The following is an 18,370-nucleotide window of genomic DNA, read 5'->3' as shown; positions in this document are numbered from 1 at the left end:
GCCTAATCAACCACTGATTCCCCATGGCAGAAGTACAGCCATTTTCTTAAAGCAAATGGCATATTGCAAAAATAAAATAGGAGCCCTAAAGAGTAAAAGAGTTGTAACTCACAGGATGTGGAGAATACACATATTGACTAGATTCGAAATAGTAATTAATTCCTTCTTTCTCCAGCCAACCTGAAGGACAATGGCTAGCTGGGCTCAGACATGCACTGTATCTATCTATAATATCTGTATGTGTAAAACTCTGGTATCTCCCCTCAGCCAACCTGAAGGAGTTGATCAGCCAGACCATGGCTAGCTGGGCTCAGGAGTGCAGCATCCAGGACCCAGAGCTGGTTCGTGTGATGTTCAGCCTGCTGAGACGTCAGTACGACGGCATCGGAGCGCTGCTCAGGGCCATGAAGAAGAGTATGTACTTGATCCTTGTGTCACGTCAATTGAGTGACACTGAGACTGATTCTGATAGTTTGACCTAATCGTTATCTTTTACTATTTTGTTGTTCATCTTTCATAAGACAATTGCAGTTAAACACAGCCAAAGCATACAGATAGGCATACAGATTGTACAGGCATACAGACAGGCATACAGACAGGCATACAGACAGGCATACATACAGGCATACAGACAGGCATACATACAGGCATACAGATTGTACAGGCATACATACAGGCATACAGATTGTAAATATAACTTTAGTCCCTTATTTGTAACAGGTTACACCATCTCTGCTGTGTCAGTACAGGACTGTCCAGTTTAACTTTAGTCTCTTACTGTTACCAGGTTACACCATCTCTGCTGTGTCAGTACAGGACTGTCCAGTTTAACTTTAGTCTCTTACTGTTACCAGGTTACACCATCTCTGCTGTGTCAGTACAGGACTGTGTCAACCTCCTGGCCTCTCTGGGCCAGATCAGATCACTACTGTCTGTACGCATGGGGAAAGAAGAGGAGAAACTCATGATCGACGGACTGGGGTGAGAGAGGAGTGGAGGGTATGTGTGTGTGTGCATTTAATATTACTGTAGTGATCCATACATCTACAGTATTGCTCAATGCACACACACTAAGGTTGTTTGATCTGGTTTAGTCCAACTATAAAACAACTGTTAGCTCAGATAATTAGCTGGCCTCTGTGTGTTTGCAGTGACATAATGAACAACAAGGTGTTCTACCAGCACCCCAACCTAATGAGAGTCCTGGGGATGCATGAGACTGTCATGGAGGTCATGGTCAATGTGCTGGGAGGAGACAAGTCACAGGTACTGTAGCTCATTAGTCTAAAGAGGAGACAAGTCACAGGTACTGTAGCTCATTAGTCTAAAGAGGAGACAAGTCACAGGTACTGTAACTCATTAGTCTAAAGAGGAGACAAGTCACAGGTACTGTAGCTCATTAGTCTAAAGAGGAGACAAGTCACAGGTACTGTAACTCATTAGTCTAAAGAGGAGACAAGTCACAGGTACTCTCATTAGTCTAAAGAGGAGACAAGTCACAGGTACTGTAGCTCATTAGTCTAAAGAGGAGACAAGTCACAGGTACTGTAACTCATTAGTCTAAAGAGGAGACAAGTCACAGGTACTGTAACTCATTAGTCTAAAGAGGAGACAAGTCACAGGTACTGTAACTCATTAGTCTAAAGAGGAGACAAGTCACAGGTACTGTAACTCATTAGTCTAAAGAGGAGACAAGTCACAGGTACTGTAACTCATTAGTCTAAAGAGGAGACAAGTCACAGGTACTGTAACTCATTAGTCTAAAGAGGAGACAAGTCACAGGTACTGTAGCTCATTAGTCTAAAGAGGAGACAAGTCACAGGTACTGTAGCTCATTAGTCTAAAGAGGAGACAAGTCACAGGTACTGTAACTCATTAGTCTAAAGATATATTCTCTCCTCGTCTAGTTAAAGTACTGGACTTATGTGAATACATTAAGATATAAACGGGATCATAGATACATTCAATATAATTCATGAGTTGAATCAAAATGTTTAAATCATTTCTCATCAAATAAAGCTTTTTTTAAATAGCACATTTCAGACACGAATGCAACACAATGCGCTTCACATAAATAAATAAATGAACAATGAAAATAAAATAAAAATATTTACTACACTAGAAAAATAAGAAGATGAAAAAACTAAAGAATAACGATTTAAAACTAAAAAGCAAAAAAAAAAAATATCCCTGAGGAAAAGCAAAGCTAAAAAGGTGTGTTTTAAGATCTGTTTGAAAATGTCCACAGTTTCGTCCCCCCTCAGGTTCTCTGGCAGGCTATTCCAGAGGCTGGGGGCATAGTAACTAAAGGATGGGGACATAGTAACTAAAGGCTGGGGGCATAGTAACTAAAGGATGGGGACATAGTAACTAAAGGCTGGGGGCATAGGGCATAGTAACTAAAGGATGGGGACATAGTAACTAAAGGCTGGGGGCATAGTAACTAAAGGATGGGGACATAGTAACTAAAGGCTGGGGGCATAGTAACTAAAGGATGGGGACATAGTAACTAAAGGCTGGGGGCATAGTAACTAAAGGCTGGCTGGGCATAGTAACTAAAGGCTGGGGGCATAGTAACTAAAGGCTGGGGGCATAGTAACTAAAGGCTGGGGGCATAGTAACTAAAGGCAGTCTCTCCATGCCTCTTGGTCCCCCTCAGGTTCTCTGGCAGGCTTTTCCAGAGGCTGGGGACATAGTAACTAAAGGCTGGGGACATAGTAACTAAAGGATGGGGGCATAGTAACTAAAGGCTGGGGGCATAGTAACTAAAGGCTGGGGGCATAGTAACTAAAGGCTGGGGGCATAGTAACTAAAGGCAGTCTCTCCATGCCTCTTGGTCCCCCTCAGGTTCTCTAGCAGGCTATTCCATAGGCTGGGGACATAGTAACTAAAGGCTGGGGGCATAGTAACTAAAGGCAGTCTCTCCATGCCTCTTGGTCCCCCTCAGGTTCTCTAGCAGGCTATTCCAAAGGCTGGGGGCATAGTAACTAAAGGCTGGGGGCATAGTAACTAAAGGCTGGGGACATAGTAACTAAAGGATGGGGGCATAGTAACTAAAGGCTGGGGACATAGTAACTAAAGGCTGGGGACATAGTAACTAAAGGCTGGGGGCATAGTAACTAAAGGCTGGGGGCATAGTAACTAAAGGCTGGGGGCATAGTAACTAAAGGCTGGGGACATAGTAACTAAAGGCTGTCTCTCCATGCCTCTTGGTCCTAGGCTTTGGGATAGTTAAAAGGCCAGAGGACCTGAGGGACCTACTGGGTACAAAACTTAAGAGCATGTCTGACATGTATTGTGGTGCACAATCGTGGATTGATTTTTAAAAAACAATAGAATAATCTTAAAATGAATTCTAAAACTCACAGACAGCCAGTGCAGAGACTTTAAAACTGATAATGTAATGTGTGCTCTCTGTCTGGTCTTGGTCAGAACCTGAGCTGTAGCGTTCCCTATGATTTCTAGTTGACCAATGGCTTTCTTGGGTAGACCAGACAGGAGAGTATTACAGTAGTCAAGCCTGCTTGTAAATAAAGCATGGATGAGTCTCTCTGTATCAGCCTGAGAAACAGTGGTACCTAAGATAATTTTTTCCAAGTGGTAGGACTACTGTTTGTCTGGGAAGAATCCAAGGAGATCCCAAGGAGATCCCAAGGAGTTCCAAATAGCTGTGATGTTAACAGCCATACAGGAGCTGTACTGTCAGGTTTATCTGTAACATGATCCCAGGAAAGTCAGTATGTTGAGGCCTAACTATCAGCACATATAGGGATCCTACCCAAGATCAACCACTCAGTACCCAGAAGGAGAGAGTAAGGAGATACAGGGGAGTTGGGCAGGACATGTAAGGGGGTAGGTAGAGGGGTGCTGGAGGGGAATGTCCAGGAGAGGATTGGAGAGGGTACAGGTCTGGTAATGTGATAGAGGAGCAGGGACTCTCATGCCAGTCCTTTTTGGGGTGTGCAATAAGACTGGGGTATGATTTAATACTGTCTGTGTGTGCCAACAGCCAAGCATGAGCTGAACAATGCCATGCATCCCCAGACAGCCTGAGTGACAGACAAACAGACCTACCGCAAGCCGTCAAATCTGTTTGGCAATCTCATTAGTCAGGACCAGTAACATTAATTCCTGCACTGTTGGCCGATACTTGATCTGTCCAGGTCATTTACAGTGTGTGTGTGTGTGTGTGTCTTTGTGTGTGTGTCTTTGTGTGTGTGTGTGTGTGTGTGTGTGTCTTTGTGTGTCTTTGTGTGTGTGTGTGTGTGTCTTTGTGTGTGTGTGTGTGTGTGTGTGTGTGTGTGTGTCTTTGTGTGTGTGTGTTTGTCTTTGTGTGTGTGTCTTTGTGTGTCTGTGTGTCTTTGTGTGTGTGTGTTTGTCTTTGTGTGTGTATTCAGTGCCCCATATGGACCACCAAGTCATTGCTTGTAAGCAGGTTTAAGCATATGTCAGATTTACAGTTTGCTGTGAAGGACTGTCTTGTAATGTTGTCAACGGTCCTTTGAGCTGGGGAGGGGAGGGGGGGGGCTGTTTTCAACGATGTTGATTCAATAACATGACATGAGCTCCATTCTAACTCGTGATCTCAAACAGACACCGTCTCCCATTGACAAGTTACTTACAGATTTTCGGCCACATTCTATCTGCAATATTAAAGCTTTAAATTAAATAAAAGTTACTTGTCCCTAGTTTTCTGGGGGGGGGGGTTAACATAAGAGAAACAATATATATTTTTTAACAAATAGACTAATAATGTAATATTCTATACTGAACAAAAATTTAAACGCAACATGCAACCATTTCAACGATTTTACTGAATTACAGTTCATATAGGGAAATTAGTCAGTTGAAATGCACTGTAAAGTCATTATGCCCTAATCTATGGATTTCACATGACTGGGCAGGGGCGCAACCACGGGTGGGCCTGGGAGGGCATATGAATGAGTTTTTCGCCACAAAGGGCATTATTACAGACAGAAATACTCCCCAGTTTCATCACCAGTCCATGTGGCTGGTCTCAGATGATCCTACAGGTGAAGAAGCCAGATATGGAGGTCCTGGGCTGGTATGGTTACATGTGGTTTGTTGTTGTGAGCCCGGGGGGACCAACTGCCAAATTCTCTAAAATGACGTGGGAGGCAGATTATGGTAGAGAAATAAACATCAATTTCTCTGGCAACAGCTCTGGTGGACATTTCTGCAGTCAGCATGCAAGTTGTGCGCTCCTTCAAAACTTGAAAGATCTGTGACATTGTGTTGTGTAACAAAAAAGGCACATTTTAAAGTGGCCTTTTATTGTCCCCAACACAAGGTGCACATGTGTGATGATCATATTGTTTAATCAGCTTCGTGATATGCCACACCTGTCAGGTGGATGGAATATCTTGGCAAAGGAGAAATGCTCACTAACAGGGACATAAACACATTTGTGCCCAGATTTGAGAGAAATAAGGTTTGTGTGCGTATGGAACATTTCTGGGATCTTTTATTTTAGCTTATGAAACATGGGACCAACACTTTACATGTTGTGTTTATATTTTTGTTCAGTATATTACATGGTTAAAAGTTATGTTTCCCTCTCTCTTTTTAGGAGATAGCCTTCCCCAAGATGGTTGCCAGCTGCTGTCGGTTCCTGTGTTACTTTTGTCGTATCAGCCGACAGAACCAGAAGGCCATGTTTGACCATCTCAGCTACTTACTGGAGAACAGCTCTGTCGGACTGGGTGGGTAACAGGAGAGAGGGGAAGGTGGCTCAGAGAGAAGGAGGGAGGGAGGGCACCCCAGCAGCCTACTGGAGAACAGCTCTGTCGTACTGGGTGGGTAACAGGAGAGAGGGGAAGGTGGCTCAGAGAGAGAGAGAGTGAGGGAGAGAGGGAGGAGTGAAGGAAGGAAGGCGAGAGAGAGAGAGAGAGAGAGAGAGAGGGCACCCCAGCAGCCTCTGTCACTGTTCTCCTAACAAGAAGGGTATGAATTAGGGCATAGTGAGGGAGGACATACATATGTAAGAGAGGAGAGAGGGAATGGTGGCAGAGAGAGAGACACTGCACAGAAAACAAACAACAGCAGTATGGACCTGACCTGGGTTATCGGCTTGGTCTGGGTTATGGACCTGGTCTGGGTTATCGGCTTGGTCTGGGTTATGGACCTGACCTGGGTTATCGGCTTGGTCTGGGTTATGGGCTTGGTCTGGGTTATGGACCTGACCTGGGTTATCGGCCTGGTCTGGGTTATGGGCTTGGTCTGGGTTATGGGCCTGGTCTGGGTTATCGGCCTGGTCTCGGTTATCGGCCTGGTCTGGGTTATGGACCTGGTCTGGGTTATCGCTCCTGGTCTGGGTTATCGCTCCTGGTCTGGGTTATGGACCTGGTTTGGGTTATGGACCTGGTCTGAGTTATGGACCTGACCTGGGTTATGGGCCTGACCTGGGTTTTTGGCCTGGTCTGGGTTATGGGCCTGACCTGGGTTATGGGCTTGGCCTGGGTTATCGGTCTGGGTTATGGGCCTGACATGGTTTATGGGCTTGGCCTGGGTTATCGGCCTGGTCTGGGTTATGGACCTGACCTGGGTTATCGGCCTGGTCTGGGTTATGGGCCTTGTCTGGGTTATGGACCTGACCTGGGTTATGGGCCTGGTCTGGGTTATCGGCCTGGTCTGGGTTATCGGCCTGGTCTGGGTTATCTGCCTGGTCTTGGTTATGGGCCTGACCTGGGTTATGGGCTTGGCCTGGGTTATCGGCCTGGTCTGGGTTATGGACCTGACCTGGGTTAGTAATAATGTGTACACTGTCCCCTCTGTTTGTGGGACAAAACACTGCATGAGCTCTGTCTCCACCGAGGAGCTCTGGGACAGAGGAGACAGAGGGGAGGAATGGTACTGGGACAATGACAATCAGATAGCGGGTGACAGAGAATGGGAGGAGAAACACTCTGTTCTGTTGTTCCTGCTAGCAAGGCAAAGGAGGGAGAGTTAGAAGTATATAGAGAGGAGAGAAGTGATGGAATGAGAGAATGAGAGGGCACAGTTTGGCTTTTGTCCCTGGGGCTGGTGCAGTGACTGGGGCTGGGCTGTGACTGGGACTCGGTCTGGGGCAGTGACAGGGGTAGTGACTGTCCCTTTTACTAGGGGACTCAGCTGTCCCCTTCACTAGGGGACTCAGCTGGACTCAGCTGTCCCCTTCACTAGGGGACTCAGCTGTCCCCTTCACTAGGGGACTCAGCTGTCCTCTTCAATAGAGGAGACTGACAAACAGGTAGAGGACAGAGGGATTAAGATGTCAAAGAGAGAGTGATAGGGAAGGTGGGAGAGAGATGGAGAAGGGAAGGTGAGAGAGAGATGGAGAAGAGAAGGTGAGAGAGTGATGGTGAGAGAGAGATGGAGAAGGGAAGGTGAGAGAGAGATGGAGAAGAGAAGGTGAGAGAGAGATGGAAAAGAGAAGGTGAGAGAGAGATGGAGAAGGGAAGGTGAGAGAGAGATGGGAAAAGGTAGCATAGAGAGCAATCAAGAAAGGGAGAGATGGAGAGAAGGAGATCTGGAATGAAAGAGAGCGAGAGGGATAGAGAGGACAGGGTGATGGGGTTATTTAGGGATGCAGTGCATAGAGTGATGACTCACTAGGGTTGGACTGTGAGGAATAGCTGCTGACCTTACTGTGAGTGATAGGAGATGTGAGTGATAGGAGATGTCTCATTCTCAAGATCATAGCACGTAATGGGCACATACAAATCACCCTCATATACTGTTCTCTATGCAAATCACCCTCATATACTGTTCTCTATGCAAATCACCCTCTTATACTGTTCTCTATGCAAATCACCCTCATATACTGTTCTCTATGCAAATCACCCTCTTATACTGTTCTCTATGCAAATCACCCTCTTATACTGTTCTCTATGCAAATCACCCTCATATACTGTTCTCTATGCAAATCACCCTCTTATACTGTTCTCTATGCAAATCACCCTCTTATACTGTTCTCTATGGGCTGAGAAGCAAATGGTTGTAATTGATGCTTTTCAAGCTTTTCAAATTGATTTTAAATTGTTTTATAGCGCTGATATGCTGAGGACAATTAATGTACGAATAGCTGCTGACATGAACACCTCACCTGAAAGGCTTTTCAAGATAACAGCACTTAATGGGCACACATTTAAATCATCTCTATGTTTGTGTTTCAAATCAAATCGTTGTAATTTATGCTACTGCAACAACGGTTCTAAATAGTTTTATATTGATTTCAAAGAACTAATATTATATGCTGACTGTACTAAATGTGTCACAAAAAAAATGTTCCTCACATCTTATTTATGCCCTAACTATACACTGGCCCCTACAGACAGACTCCCCAGCACTAATGGGAGGTAACCAAATCAATGGCTGGCTGAGAGGTTGGAAGTAGGAAGTGCATCAGGATTTGGTGTAATGGTATAAATGGTATGCAGTTTAAGAGATGCAGAGACACTGCCCCCTGCTGGTAGAACAGGAATGTGCGTGTCATTTCCTGTTTGTCTGTCTCTCCCTGCCTCTTATTACAATTGAGAGATTTAGTGGGTGTCAAAAATAAAGTGCTCTTGTATCGTTTATTCCATGTCCACAATAGTGAACATGACAGTTGACGTTTCTGCCGAGTGGCCTTTCTCAAGACAAGAGGCAGGAAATGAAATGTTTTAGTTTTCTTCCATTGTCTCCTCAGCCTCCCCAGCAATGAGGGGTTCTACTCCCCTGGACGTAGCAGCGTCTTCAGTGATGGACAACAACAGCCTGGCCCTCGCTCTGGAGGAGCCTGACCTTGAGAAGGTGGGAGACACACTGTTTGTCACTCTGACCCATAAAATAATACACCTCCCTCACTTTCACCTGCCCATTATATAATACACATCCCTCGACTTCACCTGCCCATTATATAATACACATCCCTCGACTTCACCTGCCCATTATATAATACACCTCCCTCACCTTCACCTGTCCATTATATAATACGCATCCCTCACCTTCACCTGTCCATTATATAATACACATCCCTCACCTTCACCTGCCCATTATATAATACACATCCCTCGACATAAAGGAGAGTGGACTCAGGCTGTCACTGTCAGTCCCTGATTCTGACATGTCTGAGTGATGAGTGCACATGTCTGGAGAGCAGATCTGAGTTAGGAAGGACTGTGTAGTAGAGTGCTGAAGGACTGTGTAGTAGAGTGCTGAAGGACTGTGTAGTAGAGTGCTGAAGGACTGTGTAGTAGAGTGCTGAAGGACTGTGTAGTAGAGTGCTGAAGGACTGTGTAGTAGAGTGCTGAAGGACTGTGTAGTAGAGTGCTGAAGGACTGTGTAGTAGAGTGCTGAAGGACTGTGTAGTAGAGTGCTGAAGGACTGTGTAGTAGAGTGCTGAAGGACTGTGTAGTAGAGTGCTGAAGGACTGTGTAGTAGAGTGCTGAAGGACTCACAAGTGTTTCTGTATTCAGGTGGTAACCTACCTGGCAGGCTGTGGGCTGCAGAGCTGTGTCATGCTCCTGGCTAAAGGATATCCTGACATTGGCTGGAACCCCATAGAGGGAGAGAGATATCTGTCTTTCCTCCGCTTCGCTGTCTTCAGCAACGGTATGTCAGATGGAAAGAGAGAGAGAGAAAGGGGGGAAAGGAAGAGACAGAGAGACAGAAAGGAAGAGAGAGAGAGATAAAGAGGGAGAGGGCCAGAGAGACAGAAAAGGAGAGAGATAGAGATAAAGAGGGAGAGGGCCAGAGAGACAGAAAGGGAGAGAGATAGAGATAAAGAGGGAGAGGGCCAGAGAGACAGAAAGGGAGAGAGATAGAGATAAAGAGGGAGAGGGCCAGAGAGACAGAAAGGGAGAGAGATAGAGATAAAGAGGGAGAGGGCCAGAGAGACAGAAAGGGAGAGAGATAGAGATAAAGAGGGAGAGGGCCAGAGAGACAGAAAGGGAGAGAGAGAGAGATAAAGAGGGAGAGGGCCAGAGAGACAGAAAGGGAGAGAGAGAGAGATAAAGAGGAGAGGGCCAGAGAGACAGAAAGGGAGAGAGATAGAGATAAAGAGGGAGAGGGCCAGAGAGACAGAAAGGGAGAGAGATAGAGATAAAGAGGGAGAGGGCGGGCCAGAGAGACAGAAAAAGGGAGAGAGATAGAGATAAAGAGGGAGAGGGCCAGAGAGACAGAAAGGGAGAGAGAGAGAGATAAAGAGGGAGAGGGCCAGAGAGACAGAAAGGGAGAGAGAGAGAGATAAAGAGGGAGAGGGCCAGAGAGACAGAAAGGGAGAGAGATAGAGATAAAGAGGAGAGAGGGCGAGAGAGACAGAAAGGGAGAGAGATAGAGATAAAGAGGGAGAGGGCCAGAGAGACAGAAAGGGGAGAGAGATAGAGATAAAGAGGGAGGGGCCAGAGAGAGGAGAAAGGGAGAGCCAGAGAGACAGAAAGGGAAAGAGGAGATAAAGAGGGAGAGGGCCAGAGAGACAGAAAGGGAGAGAGATAGAGATAAAGAGGGAGAGGGAGACAGAAAGGGAGAGATAGAGATAAAGAGGAGAGGGTCAGAGAGACAGAAAGGGAGAGAGATAGAGATAAAGAGGGAGAGGGCCAGAGAGACAGAAAGGGAGAGAGATAGAGATAAAGAGGGAGAGGGCCAGAGGACAGAAAGACAGAAAGGGGAGAGCCAGAGAGAGAAAGGGAAGGAGAGGGAGAGATAAAAGGGGAGAGGAGAGAGAGAGACAGAAAGGGAGAGAGAGAGAGATAAAGAGGGAGAGGGCCAGAGAGACAGAAAGGGAGGGAGAGAGAGATAGAGATATAGAGGGAGAGGGCCAGAGAGAGAGAGAGATCTTTTAAATCCAGTTACTCTCTGGGGATGAAGTGGATAAACCATTGGTGGTGGATTGGCTGTTTAATCTTATACAATGTAAATTAGTAATGAACCTCTCCCAATCCCTACCTCTCTCCCTACCTCAATCCCTGCCTCTCTCCCTACATCTCTCCCTACCTCTCTCCCTACCTCTCTCCCTACCTCTCTCCCTACCTTCCTTCCTCTCCCTACCTCTCTCCCTTCATCTCTCCCTGCCTCTCTCCCTGCCTCTCTCCCTGCCTCTCTCCCTGCCTCTCTCCCTGCCTCTCTCCTGCCTCTCTCCCCTTCCTCTCCCTCCCTACCTCTCCCTTCATCTCTCCCTGCCTCTCTCCCTGCCTCTCTCCCTGCCTCTCTCCTCCCCCTACCTCTCTCCCTACCTATCTCCCTTCATCTCTCCCTGCCTCTCTCCCTTCATCTCTCCCTGCCTCTCTCCCTGCCTCTCTCCCCTACCTCTCTCCCTACCTCTCTCCCTTCATCTCTCCCTACCTCTCTCCCTTCATCTCTCCCTACCTCTCTCCCTGCCTCTCTCCCTACCTCTCTCCCTGCCTCTCTCCCTTCCTCTCCCTCCCCCTGCCTCTCTCCCTTCATCTCTCCCTGCCTCTCTCCCTACCTATCTCCCCTGCCTCTCTCCCTTCATCTCTCCCTACCTCTCTCCCTTCATCTCTCCTCTCCCTACCTCTCTCCCCCTACCTCTCTCCCTACCTCTCTCCCTACCTCTCTCCCTGCCTCTCCCCTCCTCTTCATCTCTCCCTGCCTCTCTCCCTGTCTCTCTCCCTACCTCTCTCCCTACCTCTCTCCCTACCTCTCCCTCCTCTCTCCCTACCTCTCTCCCTTCCTCTCTCCCTACCTCTCTCCCTGCCTCTCTCCCTGCCTCTCTCCCTTCCTACCTCTCTCCCTACCTCTCTCCCTCCTTCATCTCTCCCTACCTCTCTCCCTGCCTCTCTCCCTGCCTCTCTCCCTTCATCTCTCCCTACCTCTCTCCCTACCTCTCTCCCTGCCTCTCTCCCTTCATCTCTCCCTACCTCTCTCCCTTCATCTCTCCCTACCTCTCTCCCTACCTCTCTCCCTTCCTCTCTCCCTACCTCTCTCCCTACCTCTCTCCCTGCCTCTCTCCCTTCATCTCTCCCTACCTCTCTCCCTTCCTCCTCTCCCTACCTCTCTCCATACCTCTCTCCCTACCTCTCTCCCTTCCTCTCTCCCTGACTCTCTCCCTTCATCCCTCTCCCCTACCTCTCTCCCCTCTTCCTCCTCTCCCTTCCTCTCTCCCCTGTCTCTCCCTTCCTCTCTACCTACCTTTCTCCCTTCCTCTCTCCCCTACCTCTCTCCCTACCTCTATCAATGCCTCTCTCCCTACCTCTCTCCCTTCCTCTCTCCCTTCCTCCTCTCCCTACCTCTCTCCCTACCTCTCTCCCTGCCTCTCTCCCTACCTCTCTCCCTGCCTCTCTCCCCCTTCCTCTCTCCCTGCCTCTCTCCCTGCCTCTCTCCCTGCCTCTCTCCCTTCCTCTCTCCCCTTCCTCTCTCCCCTTCATCTCTCCCTACCTCTCTCCCTTCCTCTCTCCCTTCCTCTCTACCTACCTTTCTCCCTTCCTCTCTCCCTGCCTCTCTCCCTTCCTCCTCTCCCTGCCTCTCTCCCTTCATCTCTCCCTACCTCTCTCCCTACCTCTCTCCCTACCTCTCTCCCTGCCTCTCTCCCTGCCTCTCTCCCTTCCTCTCTCCCTTCCTCTCTCCCTTCCTCTCTCCCTTCCTCTCTACCTACCTTTCTCCCTTCCTCTCTCCCTACCTCTCTCCCTACCTCTATCCCTGCCTCTCTCCCTACCTCTCTCCCTACCTCAATCCCTGCCTCTATCCCTTCCTCTCTCCCTTCCTCTCTACCTACCTTTCTCCCTTCCTCTCTCCCTACCTCTCTCCCTTCCTCTCTCCCTTCCTCTCTCCCTCTCTCCCTACCTCTCTCCCTACCTCTATCCCTGCCTCTCTCCCTACCTCTCTCCCTTCCTCTCTCCCTTCCTCTCTCCCTCTCTCCCTACCTCTCTCCCTACCTCAATCCCTGCCTCAATCCCTGCCTCTATCCCTTCCTCTCTCCCTTCCTCTCTACCTGCCTCTCTCCCTTCCTCTCTCCCCCTGCCTCTTTCCCTTCCTCTCTCCCTGCCTCCCTCCCTTCCTCTCTCCCTTCCTCTCTACCTACCTTTCTCCCTTCCTCTCTCCCTTCCTCTCTCCTACCTCTATCCCTGCCTCTCTCCCTACCTCTCTCCCTTCCTCTCTCCCTCCCCTCCTCTCCCTACCTCCCCTCTCCCTTCCTCTCTCCCTTCCTCTATCCCTGCCTCTATCCCTTCCTCTCTCCCTTCCTCTCTCCCTACCTCAATCCCTTCCTCTCTCCCTACCTCTCTCCCTTCCTTTTTTCCTAAATGCCGCTCTCCTCCTTTCTCCACCCCTCCCTCCCCCTCTCTGGCTCCTTCACCCACCCACCCACCTCCATCCCTCCCTGATTCCTTTCCCCTCCATCCCTCTCTCCCTGCAGGTGAGAGTGTAGAGGAGAACTCTAACACGGTGGTGAAGCTGCTGATCAGGCGTCCCGAGTGTTTTGGTCCCGCTCTGAGAGGAGAGGGGGGCAACGGTCTGCTGGCAGCCATGCTGGAAGCCATTAAGATATCTGAGGACCCTGCTCTGGACCTGCCCTGTACAGCCAATGGAGAACCTTCTGGGTAATTCAATCTCTCAATCACTCACCATGAGATGACACCTTTAATTAACATAGGATCATTGAGTAGTGGAAGGAATATGGAAGACAATTCAAGGTTGTGTAGGGGGTGCGTACTGGCAGCAGAGAAGTCAGGCGCAGGAGAGCAAAAACTGATTTCCAATGGCGCAGTTTAATAAACAAAACCACCGTAAACAGAACCATAAATCAATGGGTAAACAAAACCCGTTACACACAAGCATAACGTGCACAAACACTACAATAAACAATTCTGGACAAGGACATCAAATCAAATCAAATTTTATTTGTCACATACACATGCTTAGCAGATGTTAATGCGAGTGTAGCGAAATGCTTGTGCTTCTAGTTCCGACAATGCAGTAATAACCAACAAGTAATCTAACTAACAATTCCAAAACTACTGTCTTATACACAGTGTAAGGGGATAAAGAATATGTACATAAGGATATATGAATGAGTGATGGTAGAGAGCAGCATAGGCAAGATACAGTAGATGGTATCGAGTACAGTATATACATATGAGATGAGTATGTAAACAAAGTGGCATAGTTAAAGTGGCTAGTGATACATGTATTACATAAGGATGCAGTCGATGATATAGAGTACAGTATATACGTATGCATATGAGATGAATAATGTAGGGTAAGTAACATTATATAAGGTAGCATTGTTTAAAGTGGCTAGTGATATATTTACATCATTTCCCATCAATTCCCATTATTAAAGTGGCTGGAGTTGAGTCAGTGTCAGTGTGTTGGCAGCAGCCACTCAATGTTAGTGGTGGCTGTTTAACAGTCTGATGGCCTTGAGATAGAAGCTGTTTTTCAGTCTCTCGGTCCCAGCTTTGATGCACCTGTACTGACCTCGCCTTCTGGATGATAGCGGGGTGAACAGGCAGTGGCTCGGGTGGTTGATGTCCTTGATGATCTTTATGGCCTTCCTGTAACATCGGGTGGTGTAGGTGTCCTGGAGGGCAGGTAGTTTGCCCCCGGTGATGCGTTGTGCAGACCTCACTACCCTCTGGAGAGCCTTACGGTTGAGGGCGGAGCAGTTGCCGTACCAGGCGGTGATACAGCCCGCCAGGATGCTCTCGATTGTGCATCTGTAGAAGTTTGTGAGTGCTTTTGGTGACAAGCCGAATTTCTTCAGCCTCCTGAGGTTGAAGAGGCGCTGCTGCGCCTCTTCACGATGCTGTCTGTGTGAGTGGACCAATTCAGTTTGTCTGTGACGTGTATGCCGAGGAACTTAAAACTTACTACCCTCTCCACTACTGTTCCATCGATGTGGATAGGGGGTGTTCCCTCTGCTGTTTCCTGAAGTCCACAATCATCTCCTTAGTTTTGTTGACGTTGAGTGTGAGGTTATTTTCCTGACACCACACTCCGAGGGCCCTCACCTCCTCCCTGTAGGCCGTCTCGTCGTTGTTGGTAATCAAGCCTACCACTGTTGTGTCGTCCGCAAACTTGATGATTGAGTTGGAGGCGTGCGTGGCCACGCAGTCATGGGTGAACAGGGAGTACAGGAGAGGGCTCAGAACGCACCCTTGTGGGGCCCCAGTGTTGAGGATCAGCGGGGAGGAGATGTTGTTGCCTACCCTCACCACCTGGGGGCGGCCCATCAGGAAGTCCAGTACCCAGTTGCACAGGGCGGGGTCGAGACCCAGGGTCTCGAGCTTGATGACGAGCTTGGAGGGTACTATGGTGTTGAATGCCGAGCTGTAGTTGATGAACAGCATTCTCACATAGGTATTCCTCTTGTCCAGATGGGTTAGGGCAGTGTGCAGTGTGGTTGAGATTGCATCGTCTGTGGACCTATTTGGGCGGTAAGCAAATTGGAGTGGGTCTAGGGTGTCAGGTAGGGTGGAGGTGATATGGTCCTTGTCCTCGTTGCAGGCCGTGTCAGTGGCACTGTATTGTCCTCAAAGCGGGCAAAAAAGTTATTTAGTCTGCCTGGGAGCAAGACATCCTGGTCCGTGACTGGGCTGGATTTCTTCCTGTAGTCCGTGATTGACTGTAGACCCTGCCACATGCCTCTTGTGTCTGAGCCGTTGAATTGAGATTCTACTTTGTCTCTGTACTGACGCTTAGCTTGTTTGATAGCCTTGCGGAGGGAATAGCTGCACTGTTTGTATTCGGTCATGTTACCAGACACCTTGCCCTGATTAAAAGCAGTGGTTCGCGCTTTCAGTTTCACACAAATGCTGCCATCAATCCACGGTTTCTGGTTAGGGAATGTTTTAATCGTTGCTATGGGAATGACATCTTCAACGCACGTTCTAATGAACTCGCACACCGAATCAGCGTATTCGTCAATATTGTTATCTGACGCAATACGAAACATATCCCAGTCCACGTGATGGAAGCAGTCTTGGAGTGTGGAGTCAGCTTGGTCGGACCAGCGTTGGACAGACCTCAGCGTGGGAGCCTCTTGTTTTAGTTTCTGTCTGTAGGCAGGGATCAACAAAATGGAGTCGTGGTCAGCTTTTCCGAAAGGGGGCGGGGCAGGGCCTTATATGCGTCGCGGAAGTTAGAGTAACAATGATCCAAGGTCTTTCCACCCCTGGTTGCGCAATCGATATGCTGATAAAATTTAGGGAGTCTTGTTTTCAGATTAGCCTTGTTAAAATCCCCAGCTACAATGAATGCAGCCTCCGGATAAATGGTTTCCAGTTTGCAAAGAGTTAAATAAAGTTTGTTCAGAGGCATCGATGTGTCTGCTTGGGGGGGATATATACGGCTGTGATTATAATCGAAGAGAATTCTCTTGGTAGATAATGCGGTCTACATTTGATTGTGAGGAATTCTAAATCAGGTGAACAGAAGGATTTGAGTTCCTGTATGCTTCTTTCATCACACCATGTCTCGTTAGCCATAAGGCATACGCCCCCGCCCCTCTTCTTACCAGAAAGATGTTTGTTTCTGTCGGCGCTATGCGTGGAGAAACCCGTTGGCTGCACCGCCTCGGATAGCGTCTCTCCAGTGAGCCATGTTTCCGTGAAGCAAAGAACGTTACAGTCTCTGATGTCCCTCTGGAATGCTACCCTTGCTCGGATTTCATCAACCTTGTTGTCAAGAGACTGGACATTGGCAAGAAGAATGCTAGGGAGTGGTGCACGGTGTGCCCGTCTCTGGAGTCTGACCAGAAGACCGCCTCGTTTCCCTCTTTTTCGGAGTCGTTTTTTTGGGTCGCTGCATGGAATCCACTCCGTTGTCCTGTTTGTAAGGCAGAACACAGGATCCGCGTCGCGAAAAACATATTCTTGGTCGTACTGATGGTGAGTTGAAGCTGATCTTATATTCAGTAGTTCTTCTCGACTGTATGTAATGAAACCTAAGATGACCTGGGGTACTAATGTAAGAAATAACACGTAAAAAAAAAAAAAACTGCATAGTTTCCTAGGAACGCGAAGCGAGGCGGCCATCTCTGTCGGCGCCGGAAGTGAACAGAGGGTTAAATACACAACATGTAATGATGGAATTGAAACCAGGTGTGTGGGAAGACAAGACAAAACAAATGGAAAATGAAAGGTGGATCGGTGATGGCTAGAAGACCGGTGACGTCGACCGCCGCTGAACAAGGAGAGGGACCGACTTTGGCGGAAGTCGTGACAGGTTGAGCTTTAATTCAAGGTTGAGCTTCAATTCAAGGTTGAGCTTCAATTCAAGGTTGAGCTTCAATTCAAGGTTGAGCTTCAATTCAAGGTTGAGCTTTAATTTCAGGGTTGAGCTTTAATTTCAAGGTTGAGCTTCAATTCAAGGTTGAGCTTCAATTCAAGGTTGAGCTTCAATTCAAGGTTGAGCTTCAATTCAAGGTTGAGCTTCAATTCAAGGTTGAGCTTCAATTCAAGGTTGAGCTTCAATTCAAGGTTGAGCTTCAATTCAATTCCTTTACAAGAAATGCAGATGTATAGAGGTGGTGGAAGTGGAATCTGACAATCTGCTATGGAGCTTTTTAAAACCATGAGCTTTATTAATTCAGTTAGGGAGGAATTTAGCCGTACATCTAGAGATGACCTTTCAACTCATTAGAAGGGACTTGTTTATCTGTGTCCTAGGTCTGGTGAGGATGAGGAGGAAGAGGTTGCCCACACAGGAAACGCCATCATGTCCTTTTACTCTGCCCTTATTGACCTGCTGGGACGCTGCGCCCCTGAGATGCACGTGAGTGACAACACCTTTTATTCTTTATTTTGTATTATCAAACCTCTGTTTATTGATGATAGTCTCATTGAGATACAATCTTGAGAAACAACATCAAGGTCAACGGAAAAAAAAGAAACAACTGTCCAAACATGTCCTGAGTTATCGGACAAACGATGTGTGAGGGTTAATGTTTCTGGTGACCCTGAGCAAGTTTATGGTTTTTCACAGCTGCAGAAGTTAGATCAGTGCCTCGTCTTTCTCCTGTCTTCTGTCTGTTTGGCATGCTGCCCTCACCCCCCAGATCCATCATCAACATATTATCAGATACACTTCAGCTCTGTTCACAGTCCTCCATGCACTGTGCTGCTCTCTCTCTCTCTCTGTCTCTCTGTCTCTCTATTTCTCTCTCTCTCTCTCTCTCTCTCTCTCTCTCTCTCTCTCTCTCTCTCTCTCTCTCTCTGTCTCTCTGTCTCTCTCTCTCTTTCTCTCTCTCTCTCTCTCTCTCTCTCTCTCTCTCTCTTTCTCTCTCTCCCTCTCTCTCTCTCGCACGCACGCACTCGCTCTCTCTCTCGCACGCGCTCGCTCTCGCTCGCTCTCTCTCTCTCTCTCACTCCCTCTCACTCCCTATCTCTCTCCCTATCCCTCCCTCTCTCCCTCCCTATCCCTCCCTCCTCTC

The 18,370-nt window shown here is 47.9% G+C and overlaps 1 protein-coding gene across 1 annotated transcript in view; it reads left to right on the top strand.

The window, feature by feature from the left end:
- The window catches only part of ryr3 (ryanodine receptor 3), a 268,014-nt gene that overhangs the window by 171,989 nt on the left and 77,655 nt on the right, over nucleotides 1-18,370 (top strand). The window contains 8 exon segments of the mRNA XM_042319182.1: nucleotides 268-414; nucleotides 855-981; nucleotides 1,152-1,266; nucleotides 5,591-5,723; nucleotides 8,690-8,793; nucleotides 9,459-9,594; nucleotides 13,352-13,535; nucleotides 17,607-17,712. Of these exon segments, the coding sequence (XP_042175116.1) occupies nucleotides 268-414; nucleotides 855-981; nucleotides 1,152-1,266; nucleotides 5,591-5,723; nucleotides 8,690-8,793; nucleotides 9,459-9,594; nucleotides 13,352-13,535; nucleotides 17,607-17,712 (1,052 nt within the window).

This window comes from Oncorhynchus tshawytscha, unplaced genomic scaffold (genome assembly GCF_018296145.1).
Source record: "Oncorhynchus tshawytscha isolate Ot180627B unplaced genomic scaffold, Otsh_v2.0 Un_contig_388_pilon_pilon, whole genome shotgun sequence".
Classification (NCBI taxonomy): Eukaryota; Metazoa; Chordata; class Actinopteri; order Salmoniformes; family Salmonidae; genus Oncorhynchus; species Oncorhynchus tshawytscha.
The sequence above is the reverse complement of the archived record's forward strand: the minus strand, read 5'-3'. Positions and strand labels throughout refer to the sequence as shown.